This window comes from Pecten maximus, chromosome 9, assembly GCF_902652985.1.
Source record: "Pecten maximus chromosome 9, xPecMax1.1, whole genome shotgun sequence".
Taxonomy (NCBI): Eukaryota; Metazoa; Mollusca; class Bivalvia; order Pectinida; family Pectinidae; genus Pecten; species Pecten maximus.
This window is the reverse complement of record NC_047023.1, coordinates 34181026-34199689: the sequence shown is the minus strand read 5'-3', so window position 1 is coordinate 34199689 and position 18664 is coordinate 34181026. Positions and strand designations below refer to the sequence as shown.

At 41.1% G+C, this 18664-nt stretch overlaps 2 protein-coding genes across 2 annotated transcripts; both read right to left on the bottom strand.

Annotated features, from left to right (window-relative positions):
• Nucleotides 1–93: 93 nt before the first annotated feature.
• Nucleotides 94–5480, bottom strand: LOC117334605 (peroxisomal NADH pyrophosphatase NUDT12-like). Its single transcript, XM_033894302.1, has 4 exons — nucleotides 4733–5480; nucleotides 1511–1654; nucleotides 1265–1416; nucleotides 94–828 (listed from the first exon to the last, which is right to left on the bottom strand). Exons 1-4 carry the CDS (start codon nucleotides 5463–5465, stop codon nucleotides 670–672), a joined length of 1188 nt encoding a protein of 395 aa, XP_033750193.1. The 5' UTR covers nucleotides 5466–5480; the 3' UTR covers nucleotides 94–669.
• Nucleotides 5481–6439: 959 nt separating this feature from the next.
• Nucleotides 6440–17249, bottom strand: LOC117333972 (peroxisomal NADH pyrophosphatase NUDT12-like). Its single transcript, XM_033893393.1, has 6 exons — nucleotides 17070–17249; nucleotides 16281–16399; nucleotides 15311–15413; nucleotides 9809–10485; nucleotides 6587–6730; nucleotides 6440–6492 (listed from the first exon to the last, which is right to left on the bottom strand). Exons 1-6 carry the CDS (start codon nucleotides 17132–17134, stop codon nucleotides 6440–6442), a joined length of 1161 nt encoding a protein of 386 aa, XP_033749284.1. The 5' UTR covers nucleotides 17135–17249.
• Between the last annotated feature and the right edge of the window lie 1415 nt (nucleotides 17250–18664).

The following is an 18664-nucleotide window of genomic DNA, read 5'->3' as shown; positions in this document are numbered from 1 at the left end:
ATGTCATCTGTAGCCTGTAGGAATACACAAAATGTGGCGAAAACATGTGCACATAAAGTAGCAAAATATTTCACATGAATTATTACTTTTGAACACCATTTTGACACTCAGTCAAAGATTTATTTCCTTGAAAAAAGGTAGGGGCGCCTTTATTAGGGCGGGCGCCCTTATTAGGTCAAATACAGTATATAGTTAAAATGTTTCCAGGTAGCATTAATCTATATATTATTCCTGGTAGTAACATATTATGTTACCATACGTTCGACAGGTCAGTGATTTAGATGTAAATTGAAATAACATCATTGAATCAAAATTAAGTGTATCTGGCTGTCAATACTGACAGTTAATGTAACCTTTATAAACTTCACTCAAAATATTACCTTTCAATCGGATCAAATCAACATTTTTATCCCTCCACCCCCTTGTCTGATTTCAAAAAATAATTTTCCAATCATTGTATCAAACTGACATTTCACACACTCCAATTAAACATATAACCTTTCAATACTAAAATTACACAATCTTTCAATCTTCAAAATTGATTCACATTTACATTTTCCAATTGGCTCCTTCAGGATTCCTGAATGAAAATTTGTTCGCTAACAAAACACTATTCCACACACCATATGTCAGTTTTAAGCACCTTTGACAAGCGTTGTATGAAATAAATTAAAGGTTTGCTGTCATCCTGACCCAGGCCTTGATAATCTGATGTGCGATAGCCTGATCTGGGGGGACAAACAGTCCCTGAGGATGTTGTCTTGTAAGCATCTGGACTAACTCAGATCGCTGAAACCACTGTACATCTTCCATCTCATCATTATCAATCTGCAGCAGAAACAATGTTAAATGTTAACATTCTCTTTAATTTTTAACCAATTTTATTGGATAAACAATACAAAAAAGGATTGAAGCATATTCCTGGCATATACTGACTGTACCTACAGGTGTATTATCAGAATGAATATTTAGTGCTAAACTCTCATACATTTTACACATGTTGACATACAATGTATTGATATATTTAGTGTTCAGTGAGGTAGACACCAACTACAACAAGGATACCCTACCTTAAAATGTCCCTTGCTTTTCACAGGGCGATAAAACAAGCACTCAAACTATGCTTTTAGTAATATTTCATAATAATAAGGTTTAGGCTTACTTCAGCTCAAATCTATGATAATCAACATTTGAAACAGAGTGAAAGGCATTTAATTCACAGACAATGGTTAACATAGACTGGCGTGGTCAGAAGAAACCGTACCTTAATGTTTTCAGAGGTAGCAAGTGCGATACATCCTAACATGAGAGAGCAAGGGAAGGGCCACGGCTGTGAGGAATGATAATCAACTCGACCAACCCGCACACCACTCTCCTCATATACCTCTCGTCGACAGGTATCCTCAATTGTCTCACCTGGCGAAAAAATGAAATACTATGAAGTTTAAGGCCACACAAGTTAGAATGTATCAAGTGACACAAAAACTGATGTTAATAGTAGCACTTGTACCTGGTTCCATGAATCCAGCAAGACAGGAGTACATCTTGGCAGGAAATTGTTTCTTCCTTCCCAGCAGGCATCTCTTCTTATCAGGGGAGACAACCAGCATGATCACAGATGGGTCAGTACGAGGGTAGCATGTGTTGTGAATACCTGAAATATTAATAATGACAAATATAGGACATGTATAGGTAAGTCATTATAATGACAAATATAGGACATGTAAAGGTAAGTCTTTATAATGACAAATATAGGACATGTAAAGGTAAGTCGTTATAATGACAAATATAGGACATGTAAAAGTAAGTCGTTATAATGAAAATATAGGACATGTATAGGTGAGTCATTATAATGACAAATATAAGTGATGTATAGATGATTCTTTATAATGACAAATATAGGACATGTATTGGGTTCGCTCTTTGCATGACACTGTTGTTCTTTGCTTGGCTCACTGCTTTCCGTTTGGGGCAATGTTGCTCTTTGCATGACTCTCTGTCGCTATTCAGATGGTACACTATCATCTTTGGCTCACTGTCGCTCTTCATTTGTCTCACTGTCGCTCATGGTGCAGTGGCTCTTGTCATATGAGGCACTGTTGTTCTTCGCTTAGCTCTTTGGCTCACTGTCGCTCTTCACATGTCTCCCTGTCACTCTTCACATGTCTCACTGTCTCTCTTCACATGTCTCCCTGTCACTCTTCACATGTCTCACTGTCACTCTTCACATGTCTCACTGTCTCTCTTCACATGTCTCACTGTCACTCTTCACATGTCTCCCTGTCACTCTTCACATGTCTCCCTGTCGCTCTTCACATGTCTCACTGTCTCTCTTCACATGTCTCCCTGTCACTCTTCACATGTCTCACTGTCTCTTCACATGTCTCCCTGTCACTCTTCACATGTCTCACTGTCTCTTCACATGTCTCCCTGTCACTTCACGTGTCTCCCTTTCACTCTTCACATGTCTCACTGTCTCTCTTGGAAGTCTTCACATGTCTCCCTGTCACTCTTCACATGTCTAGCTGTCTCTCTTGGAAGTCTTCACATGTCTCCCTGTCACTTTTCACATGTCTCCCTGTCACTTTTCACATGTCTCCCTGTCACTCTTCACATGTCTCCCTGTCACTCTTCACATGTCTCCCTGTCTCTCTTCACATGTCTCCCTGTCACTCTTCACATGTCTCACTGTCTCTCTTCACATGTCCCACTGTCTCTCTTCAAATGTCTCACTGTCGCTCTTCACATGTCTCACTGTCACTCTTCACATGTCCCACTGTCTCTCTTCAAATGTCTCACTGTCGCTCTTAACATGTCTCCCTGTCTCTCTTCACATGGCTCACTGTCGCTCTTCACATGTCTCCCTGTCACTTTTCACATGTCTCCCTGTCACTCTTCACATGTCTCCCTGTCACTCTTCACATGTCTCCCTGTCTCTCTTCACATGTCTCCCTGTCACTCTTCACATGTCTCACTGTCTCTCTTCACATGTCCCACTGTCTCTCTTCAAATGTCTCACTGTCGCTCTTCACATGTCTCACTGTCACTCTTCACATGTCCCACTGTCTCTCTTCAAATGTCTCACTGTCGCTCTTCACATGTCTCCCTGTCTCTCTTCACATGGCTCACTGTCGCTCTTCACATGTCCCACTGTCTCTCTTCACATGTCTCCCTGTCACTCTTCACATGTCTCCCTGTCACTCTTCACGTCTCTCTGTCGCTCTTCACATGTCTCCCTGTCACTCTTCACATGTCTCCCTGTCACTCTTCACATGTCTCCCTGTCACTCTTCACATGTCTCCCTGTCACTCTTCACGTCTCTCTGTCGCTCTTCACATGTCTCCCTGTCACTCTTCACATGGCTCACTGTCGCTCACAGATTGGGGCATTGTCGCTCTTTTCATGGGTTTTTGCTGCTCTTGGCTTGGTGAACGGTCGCTCATCTCTTGGCATACTGTAAATAACTTATATTTCGCGTAGGATTTATTTTCGCATTAATTGGCGAGGAGAGTCAAACGAGAATTCAAATCCCTCGCGAATATTTATATAAGAATGACAAGAATAAGTGGCGTCCATTTTGAATCTATCGTAATCTTTAGTTGGTGAACAGACATTGCCATTAAAGTAATAATAGAATGATAGATTATACATTTATATCAAAGTGTATTTTTATATCACAAAACACCAAAATTTCACACACAAAAAACCCGCTGAACACTAATATTGCACTTGATCTCGGACTAAAATACCTTCTAGACGATGATTTAGTTAATTTAAGCGCAGTAGGTCCGGTTCCGAGGATCCCGGATGGTCACTCGGAAAACGTCATAATTTATTACCAGCGCTGTTATTTATGTAAGCTTACATGTATGTCGTACTTCGCATCGCTTGATTCTACATATTTGTTCCCTGTTTCCGTAATTGGGACCGCCAAATTAACTTCGGTTACTATTTTTTGTTAATTGGAGATCTGTGGCGTGGTCATGTCGGTGAAATAATGCAGAAAAACTTTATATGAACGGGTGTGACACTTGTATATAGCCTAGAGGCGTATACAGGTACGGTACATACAATTCAGTATAGACAGACATCAATATCACAGGACTTTTCTTGTACCGTCACATAACTCTCATAAACAAAATGGCTACCAACATGGAATATTGCTGACCTGTTAACATCATTCGCGAATATAAAGTCATTTTGAGGTCAGAATTCGTGAAATTATGTATTCGCGAATAAGTTGAGTGAGGTGAGTCCGCGAAATTAAGTACTCGCGAAATATAAGTGATTTACAGTACTTGAATTGACCACCAAAATTTTGATTTGATGTAGGCCATGATGTATCATTATGGTGTGAATATGAACTTAATCTGCACAGAGACTAAAAAATGTCTGTATATACCACCTCTTTATTAGAGTGTGTGTTGTAGGTGTGTGTGTTGGGGTTTGGGGGTTTATAAGAACATTTACAGCAGCCAACATACACAGATCTTCAATATAACATTTAGTAAGATGCTAATCCTGAAGTTATTCTGTCATAAAAATATAGCATTTAGTAAGATACTAATCCTGAAGTTATTCTGTCATAAAAATATAGCATTTAGTAAGATACTAATCCTGAAGTTATTATGCCATACAAGCTTATCTATAGACCTATAGCTAACAAAGACAATGTCAGGAATCTTATTAAAACCTTTAATGGTGTAGGATCAATCCTTCAATATTTACCTACCTTTGTTTGTGCGGCATGATTTGTCATCACAGGTGCGTTTATATCCCCCCTCCGTCACTGTAGTAGAACTTCCACAGGTAGCACAGAACTTATAGCGGTCTAGCCAGTCCAACATCGAGCGAGCCTCTGCAAAAATCCCAGCATCGCTTGGCTCCAACTGCATTGATGCAGGATAGCTTGTAATAAATTCTGCCTCGTTAACCAGAGTCTTGAATTTTGATTCGTCTGTATTTGTTACATCAAGAGCAAATAATGCCTGACTAACAACATTTTCTTCAGAGCTGTCATCTTTAGAAGGATTATACATTTCTACTCCTAGGAAAACGAGAAGTGGATTGGTTTTCAGCTGAAATTCTATATCCCTGTGGGCTAGACGAACCAGTGTGTACTTGTATCTCTTGGCAGAATCATGACTAGAAACAACCAGCGGTTTAAGGTCTGAAAACACAATAAATCTAGTGGTTTCTTCCTTTAATTTGGATTCAAGCCAGCAGCTGTCCTTTCGGTTCTCAGCCATGCGATCCAAGTTGTTCAGAGAGAAGTAATTACGCTGTTGTTTGTCAGGATTTTCCTTTCTAATGAAATCGGTCAACATGTTGACAGTGTTTTTTTGGTCCCAGAAAACAGCTATATCTTGAGCAGTCTGTCCAGTTTTGTTAACCAAATTTACATCACACCTGGAAAACAAAACCAGACATATATATGTATACAGTATGCCTGATCCAAGTTTCATCAATATTTCTCAACTTAAAATTTCCCAAAGGAAAGCATTACAGAATTTGAGAAAATTCCTTTAACTAAGATGTTTCCGTTAATCGATTAATGCTTTCTTATACAAACATTTGAGTTTAGGAGTTTCCTTAAGTAAAAGGATATGATAAAACCGTAGCCAGATTCTGAAATACTAAAGAGAAAAAACTACCATAAACAATATAAACCCCAACCCATTTAATGGAACATTTATTTTACGGGTCATACCACACAAAAATGATCAATGAGGAATCATGTACAAATGTTTTGGTATCTGAGCCATCCTTGTTACAACCCCTGGTGTACATGTCTAGACCATCCCTATTACTGCCCCTGGTGTCTAGACCATCCTAGTTACTGCCCCTGGTGACTAAACCATCCTTGTTACAGCCCCTGGTGTCTTGATCATCCTAGTTACTGCCCCTGGTGTCTACATTATCATTGTTACAGCCCCTGGTGTCTAGATCATCCTTGTTAAAACCCCTGGTGTCTACATTACCATTGTTACAACCCCTGGTGTCTAGACCATCCTTGTTACTGCCCCTGGTATCTAGACAATCCTAGTTACTGCCCCTGGTATCTAGACCATCCTAATTACTGCCCCTGGTGACTAGACAATCCTTGTTACAGCCCCTGGTGTCTACACCATCCCTGTTACAACGCCTGGTGTCTAGATCATCCTTGTTACAAGTCAACCCCTGGTGTACATGTCTAGACCATACCTGTTACAACCCCTGGTGTACATGACTAGACCATCCTTGTTACAGCCCCTGGTGTCTAGACCATCCTTGTTACAGCCCCTGGTGTCTAGACCATCCTAGTTACAACCCCTGGTGACTAGACCATCCTAGTTACAACCCCTGGTGACTAGACCATCCTAGTTACTGCCCCTGGTGACTAGACCATCCTTGTTACAACCCCTGGTGACTAGACCATCCTAGTTACAACCCCTGGTGACTAGACCATCCTTGTTACAACCCCTGGTCGACAGGTATCCTCAATTGTCTCACCTGGCGAAAAAATGAAATACTATGAAGTTTAAGGCCACACAAGTTGGAATGTATCAAGTGACACAAAAACTGATGTTAATAGTAGCACTTGTACCTGGTTCCATGAATCCAGCAAGACAGGAGTACATCTTGGCAGGAAATTGTTTCTTCCTTCCCAGCAGGCATCTCTTCTTATCAGGGGAGACAACCAGCATGATCACAGATGGGTCAGTACGAGGGTAGCATGTGTTGTGAATACCTGAAATATTAATAATGACAAATATAGGACATGTATAGGTAAGTCATTATAATGACAAATATAGGACATGTAAAGGTAAGTCTTTATAATGACAAATATAGGACATGTAAAGGTAAGTCGTTATAATGACAAATATAGGACATGTAAAAGTAAGTCGTTATAATGAAAATATAGGACATGTATAGGTGAGTCATTATAATGACAAATATAAGTGATGTATAGATGATTCTTTATAATGACAAATATAGGACATGTATTGGGTTCGCTCTTTGCATGACACTGTTGTTCTTTGCTTGGCTCACTGCTTTCCGTTTGGGGCAATGTTGCTCTTTGCATGACTCTCTGTCGCTATTCAGATGGTACACTATCATCTTTGGCTCACTGTCGCTCTTCATTTGTCTCACTGTCGCTCATGGTGCAGTGGCTCTTGTCATATGAGGCACTGTTGTTCTTCGCTTAGCTCTTTGGCTCACTGTCGCTCTTCACATGTCTCCCTGTCACTCTTCACATGTCTCACTGTCTCTCTTCACATGTCTCCCTGTCACTCTTCACATGTCTCACTGTCACTCTTCACATGTCTCACTGTCTCTCTTCACATGTCTCACTGTCACTCTTCACATGTCTCCCTGTCACTCTTCACATGTCTCCCTGTCGCTCTTCACATGTCTCACTGTCTCTCTTCACATGTCTCCCTGTCACTCTTCACATGTCTCACTGTCTCTTCACATGTCTCCCTGTCACTCTTCACATGTCTCACTGTCTCTTCACATGTCTCCCTGTCACTTCACGTGTCTCCCTTTCACTCTTCACATGTCTCACTGTCTCTCTTGGAAGTCTTCACATGTCTCCCTGTCACTCTTCACATGTCTAGCTGTCTCTCTTGGAAGTCTTCACATGTCTCCCTGTCACTTTTCACATGTCTCCCTGTCACTTTTCACATGTCTCCCTGTCACTCTTCACATGTCTCCCTGTCACTCTTCACATGTCTCCCTGTCTCTCTTCACATGTCTCCCTGTCACTCTTCACATGTCTCACTGTCTCTCTTCACATGTCCCACTGTCTCTCTTCAAATGTCTCACTGTCGCTCTTCACATGTCTCACTGTCACTCTTCACATGTCCCACTGTCTCTCTTCAAATGTCTCACTGTCGCTCTTAACATGTCTCCCTGTCTCTCTTCACATGGCTCACTGTCGCTCTTCACATGTCTCCCTGTCACTTTTCACATGTCTCCCTGTCACTCTTCACATGTCTCCCTGTCACTCTTCACATGTCTCCCTGTCTCTCTTCACATGTCTCCCTGTCACTCTTCACATGTCTCACTGTCTCTCTTCACATGTCCCACTGTCTCTCTTCAAATGTCTCACTGTCGCTCTTCACATGTCTCACTGTCACTCTTCACATGTCCCACTGTCTCTCTTCAAATGTCTCACTGTCGCTCTTCACATGTCTCCCTGTCTCTCTTCACATGGCTCACTGTCGCTCTTCACATGTCCCACTGTCTCTCTTCACATGTCTCCCTGTCACTCTTCACATGTCTCCCTGTCACTCTTCACGTCTCTCTGTCGCTCTTCACATGTCTCCCTGTCACTCTTCACATGTCTCCCTGTCACTCTTCACATGTCTCCCTGTCACTCTTCACATGTCTCCCTGTCACTCTTCACGTCTCTCTGTCGCTCTTCACATGTCTCCCTGTCACTCTTCACATGGCTCACTGTCGCTCACAGATTGGGGCATTGTCGCTCTTTTCATGGGTTTTTGCTGCTCTTGGCTTGGTGAACGGTCGCTCATCTCTTGGCATACTGTAAATAACTTATATTTCGCGTAGGATTTATTTTCGCATTAATTGGCGAGGAGAGTCAAACGAGAATTCAAATCCCTCGCGAATATTTATATAAGAATGACAAGAATAAGTGGCGTCCATTTTGAATCTATCGTAATCTTTAGTTGGTGAACAGACATTGCCATTAAAGTAATAATAGAATGATAGATTATACATTTATATCAAAGTGTATTTTTATATCACAAAACACCAAAATTTCACACACAAAAAACCCGCTGAACACTAATATTGCACTTGATCTCGGACTAAAATACCTTCTAGACGATGATTTAGTTAATTTAAGCGCAGTAGGTCCGGTTCCGAGGATCCCGGATGGTCACTCGGAAAACGTCATAATTTATTACCAGCGCTGTTATTTATGTAAGCTTACATGTATGTCGTACTTCGCATCGCTTGATTCTACATATTTGTTCCCTGTTTCCGTAATTGGGACCGCCAAATTAACTTCGGTTACTATTTTTTGTTAATTGGAGATCTGTGGCGTGGTCATGTCGGTGAAATAATGCAGAAAAACTTTATATGAACGGGTGTGACACTTGTATATAGCCTAGAGGCGTATACAGGTACGGTACATACAATTCAGTATAGACAGACATCAATATCACAGGACTTTTCTTGTACCGTCACATAACTCTCATAAACAAAATGGCTACCAACATGGAATATTGCTGACCTGTTAACATCATTCGCGAATATAAAGTCATTTTGAGGTCAGAATTCGTGAAATTATGTATTCGCGAATAAGTTGAGTGAGGTGAGTCCGCGAAATTAAGTACTCGCGAAATATAAGTGATTTACAGTACTTGAATTGACCACCAAAATTTTGATTTGATGTAGGCCATGATGTATCATTATGGTGTGAATATGAACTTAATCTGCACAGAGACTAAAAAATGTCTGTATATACCACCTCTTTATTAGAGTGTGTGTTGTAGGTGTGTGTGTTGGGGTTTGGGGGTTTATAAGAACATTTACAGCAGCCAACATACACAGATCTTCAATATAACATTTAGTAAGATGCTAATCCTGAAGTTATTCTGTCATAAAAATATAGCATTTAGTAAGATACTAATCCTGAAGTTATTCTGTCATAAAAATATAGCATTTAGTAAGATACTAATCCTGAAGTTATTATGCCATACAAGCTTATCTATAGACCTATAGCTAACAAAGACAATGTCAGGAATCTTATTAAAACCTTTAATGGTGTAGGATCAATCCTTCAATATTTACCTACCTTTGTTTGTGCGGCATGATTTGTCATCACAGGTGCGTTTATATCCCCCCTCCGTCACTGTAGTAGAACTTCCACAGGTAGCACAGAACTTATAGCGGTCTAGCCAGTCCAACATCGAGCGAGCCTCTGCAAAAATCCCAGCATCGCTTGGCTCCAACTGCATTGATGCAGGATAGCTTGTAATAAATTCTGCCTCGTTAACCAGAGTCTTGAATTTTGATTCGTCTGTATTTGTTACATCAAGAGCAAATAATGCCTGACTAACAACATTTTCTTCAGAGCTGTCATCTTTAGAAGGATTATACATTTCTACTCCTAGGAAAACGAGAAGTGGATTGGTTTTCAGCTGAAATTCTATATCCCTGTGGGCTAGACGAACCAGTGTGTACTTGTATCTCTTGGCAGAATCATGACTAGAAACAACCAGCGGTTTAAGGTCTGAAAACACAATAAATCTAGTGGTTTCTTCCTTTAATTTGGATTCAAGCCAGCAGCTGTCCTTTCGGTTCTCAGCCATGCGATCCAAGTTGTTCAGAGAGAAGTAATTACGCTGTTGTTTGTCAGGATTTTCCTTTCTAATGAAATCGGTCAACATGTTGACAGTGTTTTTTTGGTCCCAGAAAACAGCTATATCTTGAGCAGTCTGTCCAGTTTTGTTAACCAAATTTACATCACACCTGGAAAACAAAACCAGACATATATATGTATACAGTATGCCTGATCCAAGTTTCATCAATATTTCTCAACTTAAAATTTCCCAAAGGAAAGCATTACAGAATTTGAGAAAATTCCTTTAACTAAGATGTTTCCGTTAATCGATTAATGCTTTCTTATACAAACATTTGAGTTTAGGAGTTTCCTTAAGTAAAAGGATATGATAAAACCGTAGCCAGATTCTGAAATACTAAAGAGAAAAAACTACCATAAACAATATAAACCCCAACCCATTTAATGGAACATTTATTTTACGGGTCATACCACACAAAAATGATCAATGAGGAATCATGTACAAATGTTTTGGTATCTGAGCCATCCTTGTTACAACCCCTGGTGTACATGTCTAGACCATCCCTATTACTGCCCCTGGTGTCTAGACCATCCTAGTTACTGCCCCTGGTGACTAAACCATCCTTGTTACAGCCCCTGGTGTCTTGATCATCCTAGTTACTGCCCCTGGTGTCTACATTATCATTGTTACAGCCCCTGGTGTCTAGATCATCCTTGTTAAAACCCCTGGTGTCTACATTACCATTGTTACAACCCCTGGTGTCTAGACCATCCTTGTTACTGCCCCTGGTATCTAGACAATCCTAGTTACTGCCCCTGGTATCTAGACCATCCTAATTACTGCCCCTGGTGACTAGACAATCCTTGTTACAGCCCCTGGTGTCTACACCATCCCTGTTACAACGCCTGGTGTCTAGATCATCCTTGTTACAAGTCAACCCCTGGTGTACATGTCTAGACCATACCTGTTACAACCCCTGGTGTACATGACTAGACCATCCTTGTTACAGCCCCTGGTGTCTAGACCATCCTTGTTACAGCCCCTGGTGTCTAGACCATCCTAGTTACAACCCCTGGTGACTAGACCATCCTAGTTACAACCCCTGGTGACTAGACCATCCTAGTTACTGCCCCTGGTGACTAGACCATCCTTGTTACAACCCCTGGTGACTAGACCATCCTAGTTACAACCCCTGGTGACTAGACCATCCTTGTTACAACCCCTGGTGACTAAACCATCCTTGTTACAACCCCTGGTGACTAAACCATCCTTGTTACAACCCCTGGTGTCTAGACCATCTTAGTTACAGCCCCTGGTGACTAGACCATCCTAGTTACAACCCCTGGTGTCTAGACCATCCTAGTTACAACCCCTGGTGACTAAACCATCCTTGTTACAACCCCTAGTGTCTAGGTCATCCTTGTTACAACCCCTGGTGTCTACATTATCATTGTTACAGCCCCTGGTCTCTAGATCATCCTTGTTACTGCCCCTGGTGACTAGACCATCCTTGTTACAACCCCTGGTGTCTAGATCATCCTTGTTACAACCCCTAGTGTCTACATTATCCTTGTTACAACCCCTGGTGTCTAGATCATCCCTATTACTGCCCCTGGTGTCTAGATCATCCTTGTTACTGCCCCTGGTGACTAGCCCATCCTAATTACTGCCCCTGGTGACTAGACAATCCTTGTTACAGCCCCTGGTGTCTACACCATCCCTGTTACAGCCCCTGGTGTCTAGACCATCCCTGATACAGCCCCTGGTGTCTAGATCATCCTTGTTACAGCCCCTGGTGACTAGACCATCCTTGTTACAACCCCTGGTGTCTAAACCATCCCTATTACTGCCCCTGGTGTCTAGATCATCCTTGTTACTGCCCCTGGTGACTAGCCCATCCTTGTTACAACCCCTGGTGTCTACATTATCATTGTTACAGCCCCTGGTGTCTAGATCATCCTTGTTACAACCCCTAGTGTCTACATTATCCTTGTTACAACCCCTGGTGACTAAACCATCCTTGTTACAACCCCTGGTGTCTAGACCATCTTAGTTACAGCCCCTGGTGACTAGACCATCCTAGTTACAACCCCTGGTGTCTAGACCATCCTAGTTACAACCCCTGGTGACTAAACCATCCTTGTTACAACCCCTAGTGTCTAGGTCATCCTTGTTACAACCCCTGGTGTCTACATTATCATTGTTACAGCCCCTGGTCTCTAGATCATCCTTGTTACTGCCCCTGGTGACTAGACCATCCTTGTTACAACCCCTGGTGTCTAGATCATCCTTGTTACAACCCCTAGTGTCTACATTATCCTTGTTACAACCCCTGGTGTCTAGATCATCCCTATTACTGCCCCTGGTGTCTAGATCATCCTTGTTACTGCCCCTGGTGACTAGCCCATCCTAATTACTGCCCCTGGTGACTAGACAATCCTTGTTACAGCCCCTGGTGTCTACACCATCCCTGTTACAGCCCCTGGTGTCTAGACCATCCCTGATACAGCCCCTGGTGTCTAGATCATCCTTGTTACAGCCCCTGGTGACTAGACCATCCTTGTTACAACCCCTGGTGTCTAAACCATCCCTATTACTGCCCCTGGTGTCTAGATCATCCTTGTTACTGCCCCTGGTGACTAGCCCATCCTTGTTACAACCCCTGGTGTCTACATTATCATTGTTACAGCCCCTGGTGTCTAGATCATCCTTGTTACAACCCCTAGTGTCTACATTATCCTTGTTACAACCCCTGGTGTCTAGATCATCCCTATTACTGCCCCTGGTGTCTAGATCATCCTTGTTACTGCCCCTGGTGACTAGCCCATCCTTGTTACTGCCCCTGGTGTCTAGATCATCCTTGTTACAGCCCCTGGTGTCTAGACCATCCCTGATACAGCCCCTGGTGTCTAGATCATCCTTGTTACAGCCCCTGGTGACTAGACCATCCTTGTTACAACCCCTGGTGTCTAAACCATCCCTATTACTGCCCCTGGTGTCTAGATCATCCTTGTTACTGCCCCTGGTGACTAGCCCATCCTTGTTACAACCCCTGGTGTCTACATTATCATTGTTACAGCCCCTGGTCTCTAGATCATCCTTGTTACTGCCCCTGGTGTCTAGATCATCCTTGTTACAACCCCTGGTGTCTAGATCATCCTTGTTACAGCCCCTGGTGACTAGACCATCCTTGTTACAACCCCTGGTGTCTAAACCATCCCTATTACTGCCCCTGGTGTCTAGATCATCCTTGTTACTGCCCCTGGTGACTAGCCCATCCTTGTTACTGCCCCTGGTGTCTAGATCATCCTTGTTTCAGCCCCTGGTGTCTAGACCATCCCTGTTACAGCCCCTGGTGTCTAGATCATCCTTGTTACAACCCCTGGTGTCTACATTATCATTGTTACAGCCCCTGGTCTCTAGATCATCCTTGTTACAGCCCCTGGTGACTAGACCATCCTTGTTACAGCCCCTGGTGTCTAGATCATCCTTGTTACAACCCCTGGTGTCTAGATCATCCTTGTTACAGCCCCTGGTGACTAGACCATCCTTGTTACAACCCCTGGTGTCTAAACCATCCCTGTTACAGCCCCTGGTGTCTAGATCATCCTTGTTACAACCCCTTGGTGTCTAGATCATCCTAGTTACAGCCCCTGGTGTCTAGATCATCCTTGTTACTGCCCCTGGTGTCTAGATCATCCTAGTTACTGCCCCTGGTGTCTAGACCATCCTTGTTACTGCCCCTGGTTTCTAGACCATCCATACTACTGCCCCTGGTGTCTAGACCATCCTAATTACTGCCTCTGGTGTCTAGACCATCCTAGTTACAGCCCCTGGTGTCTAGACCATCCTAGTTACTGCCCCTGGTGTCTAGACCATCCTAGTTACTGCCCCTGGTGTCTAGACCATCCTAGTTACTGCCCCTGGTGTCTAGATCATCCTTGTTACAGCCCCTTGTGTCTAGATCATCCTAGTTACTGCCCCTGGTGTCTAGACCATCCATGTTACTGCCCCTGGTGTCTAGATCATCCTTGTTACAGCCTCTGGTGTCTAGACCATCCTAGTTACAGCCCCTGGTGTCTAGACCATCCTAGTTACAGCCCCTGGTCTCTAGATCATCCTTGTTACAGCCCCTGGTGTCTAGACCATCCTTGTTACAGCCCCTGGTGTCTAGACCATCCTTGTTACAGCCCCTGGTGTCTAGACCATCCATGTTACTGCCCCTGGTGTCTAGATCATCCTTGTTACAACCCCTGGTGTCTAGACCATCCTTGTTACAGCCCCTGGTGTCTAGATCATCCTTGTTACAACCCCTCGTGACTAGACCATCCCTGTTACAGCCCCTGGTGTCTAGATCATCCTTGTTACAACCCCTGGTGTCTAGATCATCCTAGTTACAACCCCTGGTGACTAGATCATCCTTGTTACAACCCCTAGTGTCTACATTATCCTTGTTACAACCCCTGGTGTCTAGACCATCCCTGTTACAGCCCCTGGTGTCTAGATCATCCTAGTTACAGCCCCTGGTGTCTAGATCATCCTAGTTACTGCCCCTGGTGTCTAGATCATCCTAGTTACTGCCCCTTGTGTCTAGACAATCCTTGTTACAGCCCCTGGTGTCTAGATCATCCTAGTTACAGCCCCTGGTGTCTAGAGCACCCTTTTTACAACCCCTGGTGTCTAGACCATCCTTGTTACAACCCCTGGTGTCTAGATCATCCTTATTACAACCCCTGGTGTCTAGATCATCCTAGTTACAGCCCCTGGTGTCTAGATCATCCTTATTACAACCCCTGGTGTCTAGACCATCCATGTTACAACCCCTGGTGTCTAGACCATCCTTGTTAATAGTGCTAATATTGGCAAACAACTTATTACATTACAATCATAGTAATAAGTTATCTTTGAAAGTTTCTCGTACCGCTAAGGTATTGTACTTAATGTTAGATAACAATTAATTAAAAGCATCAGGGGAAGACCCAATGGAATTTTACCCTTTTTCTAGCAGTGTTTCAACCACGGGTACTTGTCCGTGTCGTGCTGCAAACATTAAAGCTGTCCATCCTTTATCATTACGATGATCGGGGTTAAATGTGGCTGATAAAACAATATAATAAATGTACATTAATACAATCAGAAAAAATAGATACTCTTACTTATAAACTTTACCTTGTATTATGTTTATATAAAAACTTTACCTTTTATTGATGGTAATATATCAATTCTACCTTGTATAATGGTAATATATAAACTCTACCTTGTATTGATGGTAATATATTAATTCTACCTTGTATTGATGGTAATATATTATAAACTTTACCTTGTATTGATGGTAATATTTTAATTCTACCTTGTATTGATGGTAATATATAAACTCTACCTTGTATTGATGGTAATATATAAACTCTACCTTGTATTGATGGTAATATATTATAAACTTTACCTTGTATTGATGGTAATATATTATAAACTCTACCTTGTATTGATGGTAATATATTAATTCTACCTTGTATTGATGGTAATATATAAACTCTACCTTGTATTGATGGTAATATATCAATTCTACCTTGTATTGATGGTAATATATTATAAACTTTACCTTGTATTGATGGTAATATTTTAATTCTACCTTGTATTGATGGTAATATATAAACTCTACCTTGTATTGATGGTAATATATAAACTCTACCTTGTATTGATGGTAATATATAAACTCTACCTTGTATTGATGGTAATATATAAACTCTACCTTGTATTGATGGTAATATATTAATTCTACCTTGTATTGATGGTAATATATTATAAACTTTACCTTGTATTGATGGTAATATTTTAATTCTACCTTGTATTGATAGTAATATATTAACTCTACCTTGTATTGATGGTAATATATCAATTCTACCTTGTATTGATGGTAATATATTATAAACTTTACTTTGTATTATGGTAATAGATAAAATCTACCTTGTAAAAGGAACTTTAGCTCCTCCACATTCCCATTTGCAGCACAATCAAAGTATTTATCTTCAAAGCTTTTCTTTGTATCTAAAGGTCCTTCTGTGTTGCTCATCATCACCACAAATCTGAAAGGCAATATTTGTTTTGTACTGGGTGTGATTTAAGAACTATAAACAACGTACAACATGTCCATCAAATGTCTGTTATAGAATATGATAATTGTAGTCAAAGGGACCACGGACACTAACATCAAAATGGTCAATCCATCTAAAAGATCAAACTGCATGTTGATAATGAATAATTTCTGTATTCAGCTTACAGACATAACTTAAGTGTTTAGCTTACAGGTGTAACTTACAGCAGGTATAACTTACAGCAGGTATAACTTACAGGTATAACTTACAGGTGTAACTTACATGTATAACTTACAGGTACAGTTTAACTTACAGGTATAACTTACAGGGTATAACTTAAACAGTAGGTATAACTTACAGGGTATAACTTACAGGTATAACGTATAGGTATAATGTAATTTACAGGGCATCTTACAGGGTATAACTTACAGGTATAGCCTACAGTGGTGTAACTAATTACAGGTTTAACGTACAGACGGAACATACAGTCATCGTAAAACTTCCAGGTGTACAGTACTTGTTACTTCTAACTTCTCAATTTTTCTCTCTGATCAAACGTGGATGCTTTTCCGAGCTTACCACGTGCACATTCAGTATCAATAATCGAGTGAAATCATTTTTGGAATAGTATCTTTGTACGATATCATGACAATTGTCTCACCTGACAGCTGTGCTTGGCTTTCTGGTGATGCACTGCCAAACACGGAGGCGATTTAACATGCGCATCAATATTCTGTGTCATGTCAAAGTCCGATCCATGTTTACAAAAGCCTTTCAATGATCCAGTTAAGGTAAGGGTAATGTACGGATAAAATCCGGACATAAAATGAATTGGACCAAGCTAGATTAAAAATACAGCTGTCAAGGTTAATGTCACTGAATTTTATGTGAAAATGAATTAATAAAGCAATTTTGTATGTTGTCGTTTAGACTGCTACGCACAGTACTTAATATACTGTACATTATTACGTTACATTACAGTAGAGTACTGTAGTACACGTACACATGCAGTGATTTTCTTACCCTAATTATACAGGGGCCTGTACCTTTTCCATTGGGAAAATATAGCCATATCTTTTTAATTTCGGCAAAAATGTACTTTCTTCCAAGCTCAAAAATAATCAAGTCAATGGTTTAATATCATTTTGAATAAGCATAATATAGCTATGATCAATCAATTATAGCATTGGCTTGTGAAAACATTATGTGAAATGTTACATGATCAACATTTCTTCATATTTATGAACAAACAAGGGAAAATATGAACTAAAAATTGGGAAAATACAGCAAATTTTCTTTAGGGGAAGGGGCCTGTATTCGGCCCCAAATCCATGCCAAAAAAATCACTGACATGGTAGATCTACATTATAATTATGTACAAACAAGAGCCCTGTATCGCTCACCTGCTTCTAATGCAATTTTGAAGTTGATCTAGGTCACATATGAAGATGCTAGTTTGATAACCACTTGACATATAAGAGTGTTAAATTTATTTTTGTAGTCCTTCATTCCAGCATCCTACTACTCACCCGTGGCCATTACCAGCTCTCTGCATGGGTATCTATGTTATAAAAAGACGTCGTTCAAATATTTTAACCTATGCATATTTGACCCCTGCGACATTGAATGGAGGTCAAAGTAATTCCTTTACACAAGCCAATTGGTAACCCTTCATGATCACTCCAGCATGCTACAGACCCCATATCAGGCCCCTTTAGTTTCAAGATTTTACCATATCAATTTGACCCAGTGACCTTGGATGTCGGTAAAGGTAATTCATTTGAATAAAATTTATAGCCCGTCATCCTTTCATGCTTCTCGGTTATTGAGAAGAAGTTCTAAAAATTAAAAGTTGACGCCGCTGACTGAAGACGGACGCTGCACCACAGCATTAGCTCCCTTGCCCTTCAGATATTTTTATTCATTTCAATGGTGCACTTTATTATTAGACGCAGAATTCCAATTATTTACCTGTAGTTAGAGTTATGCAATCGAATATCAGATACATGTTTAAGATAAGAACATTTTTTTAGAAAAGATAGATGACTAAATGTAAGACTGTTTCGCTTTTCAAAACAGGTGAAGCCAAGTCAACCTTTTTTGAGGTGCACGGATCGTGCGGACCGTGGCAATAAATACTCTTCTGTATCACCAGACGTTTTGTTCCTAAACCTTACATTTTTTTTTCAAACACTTTGACAAATTCTCGAAAAATGGTTGATGTTCTGCACATGTGTGACGAAAAATTTATTTTCT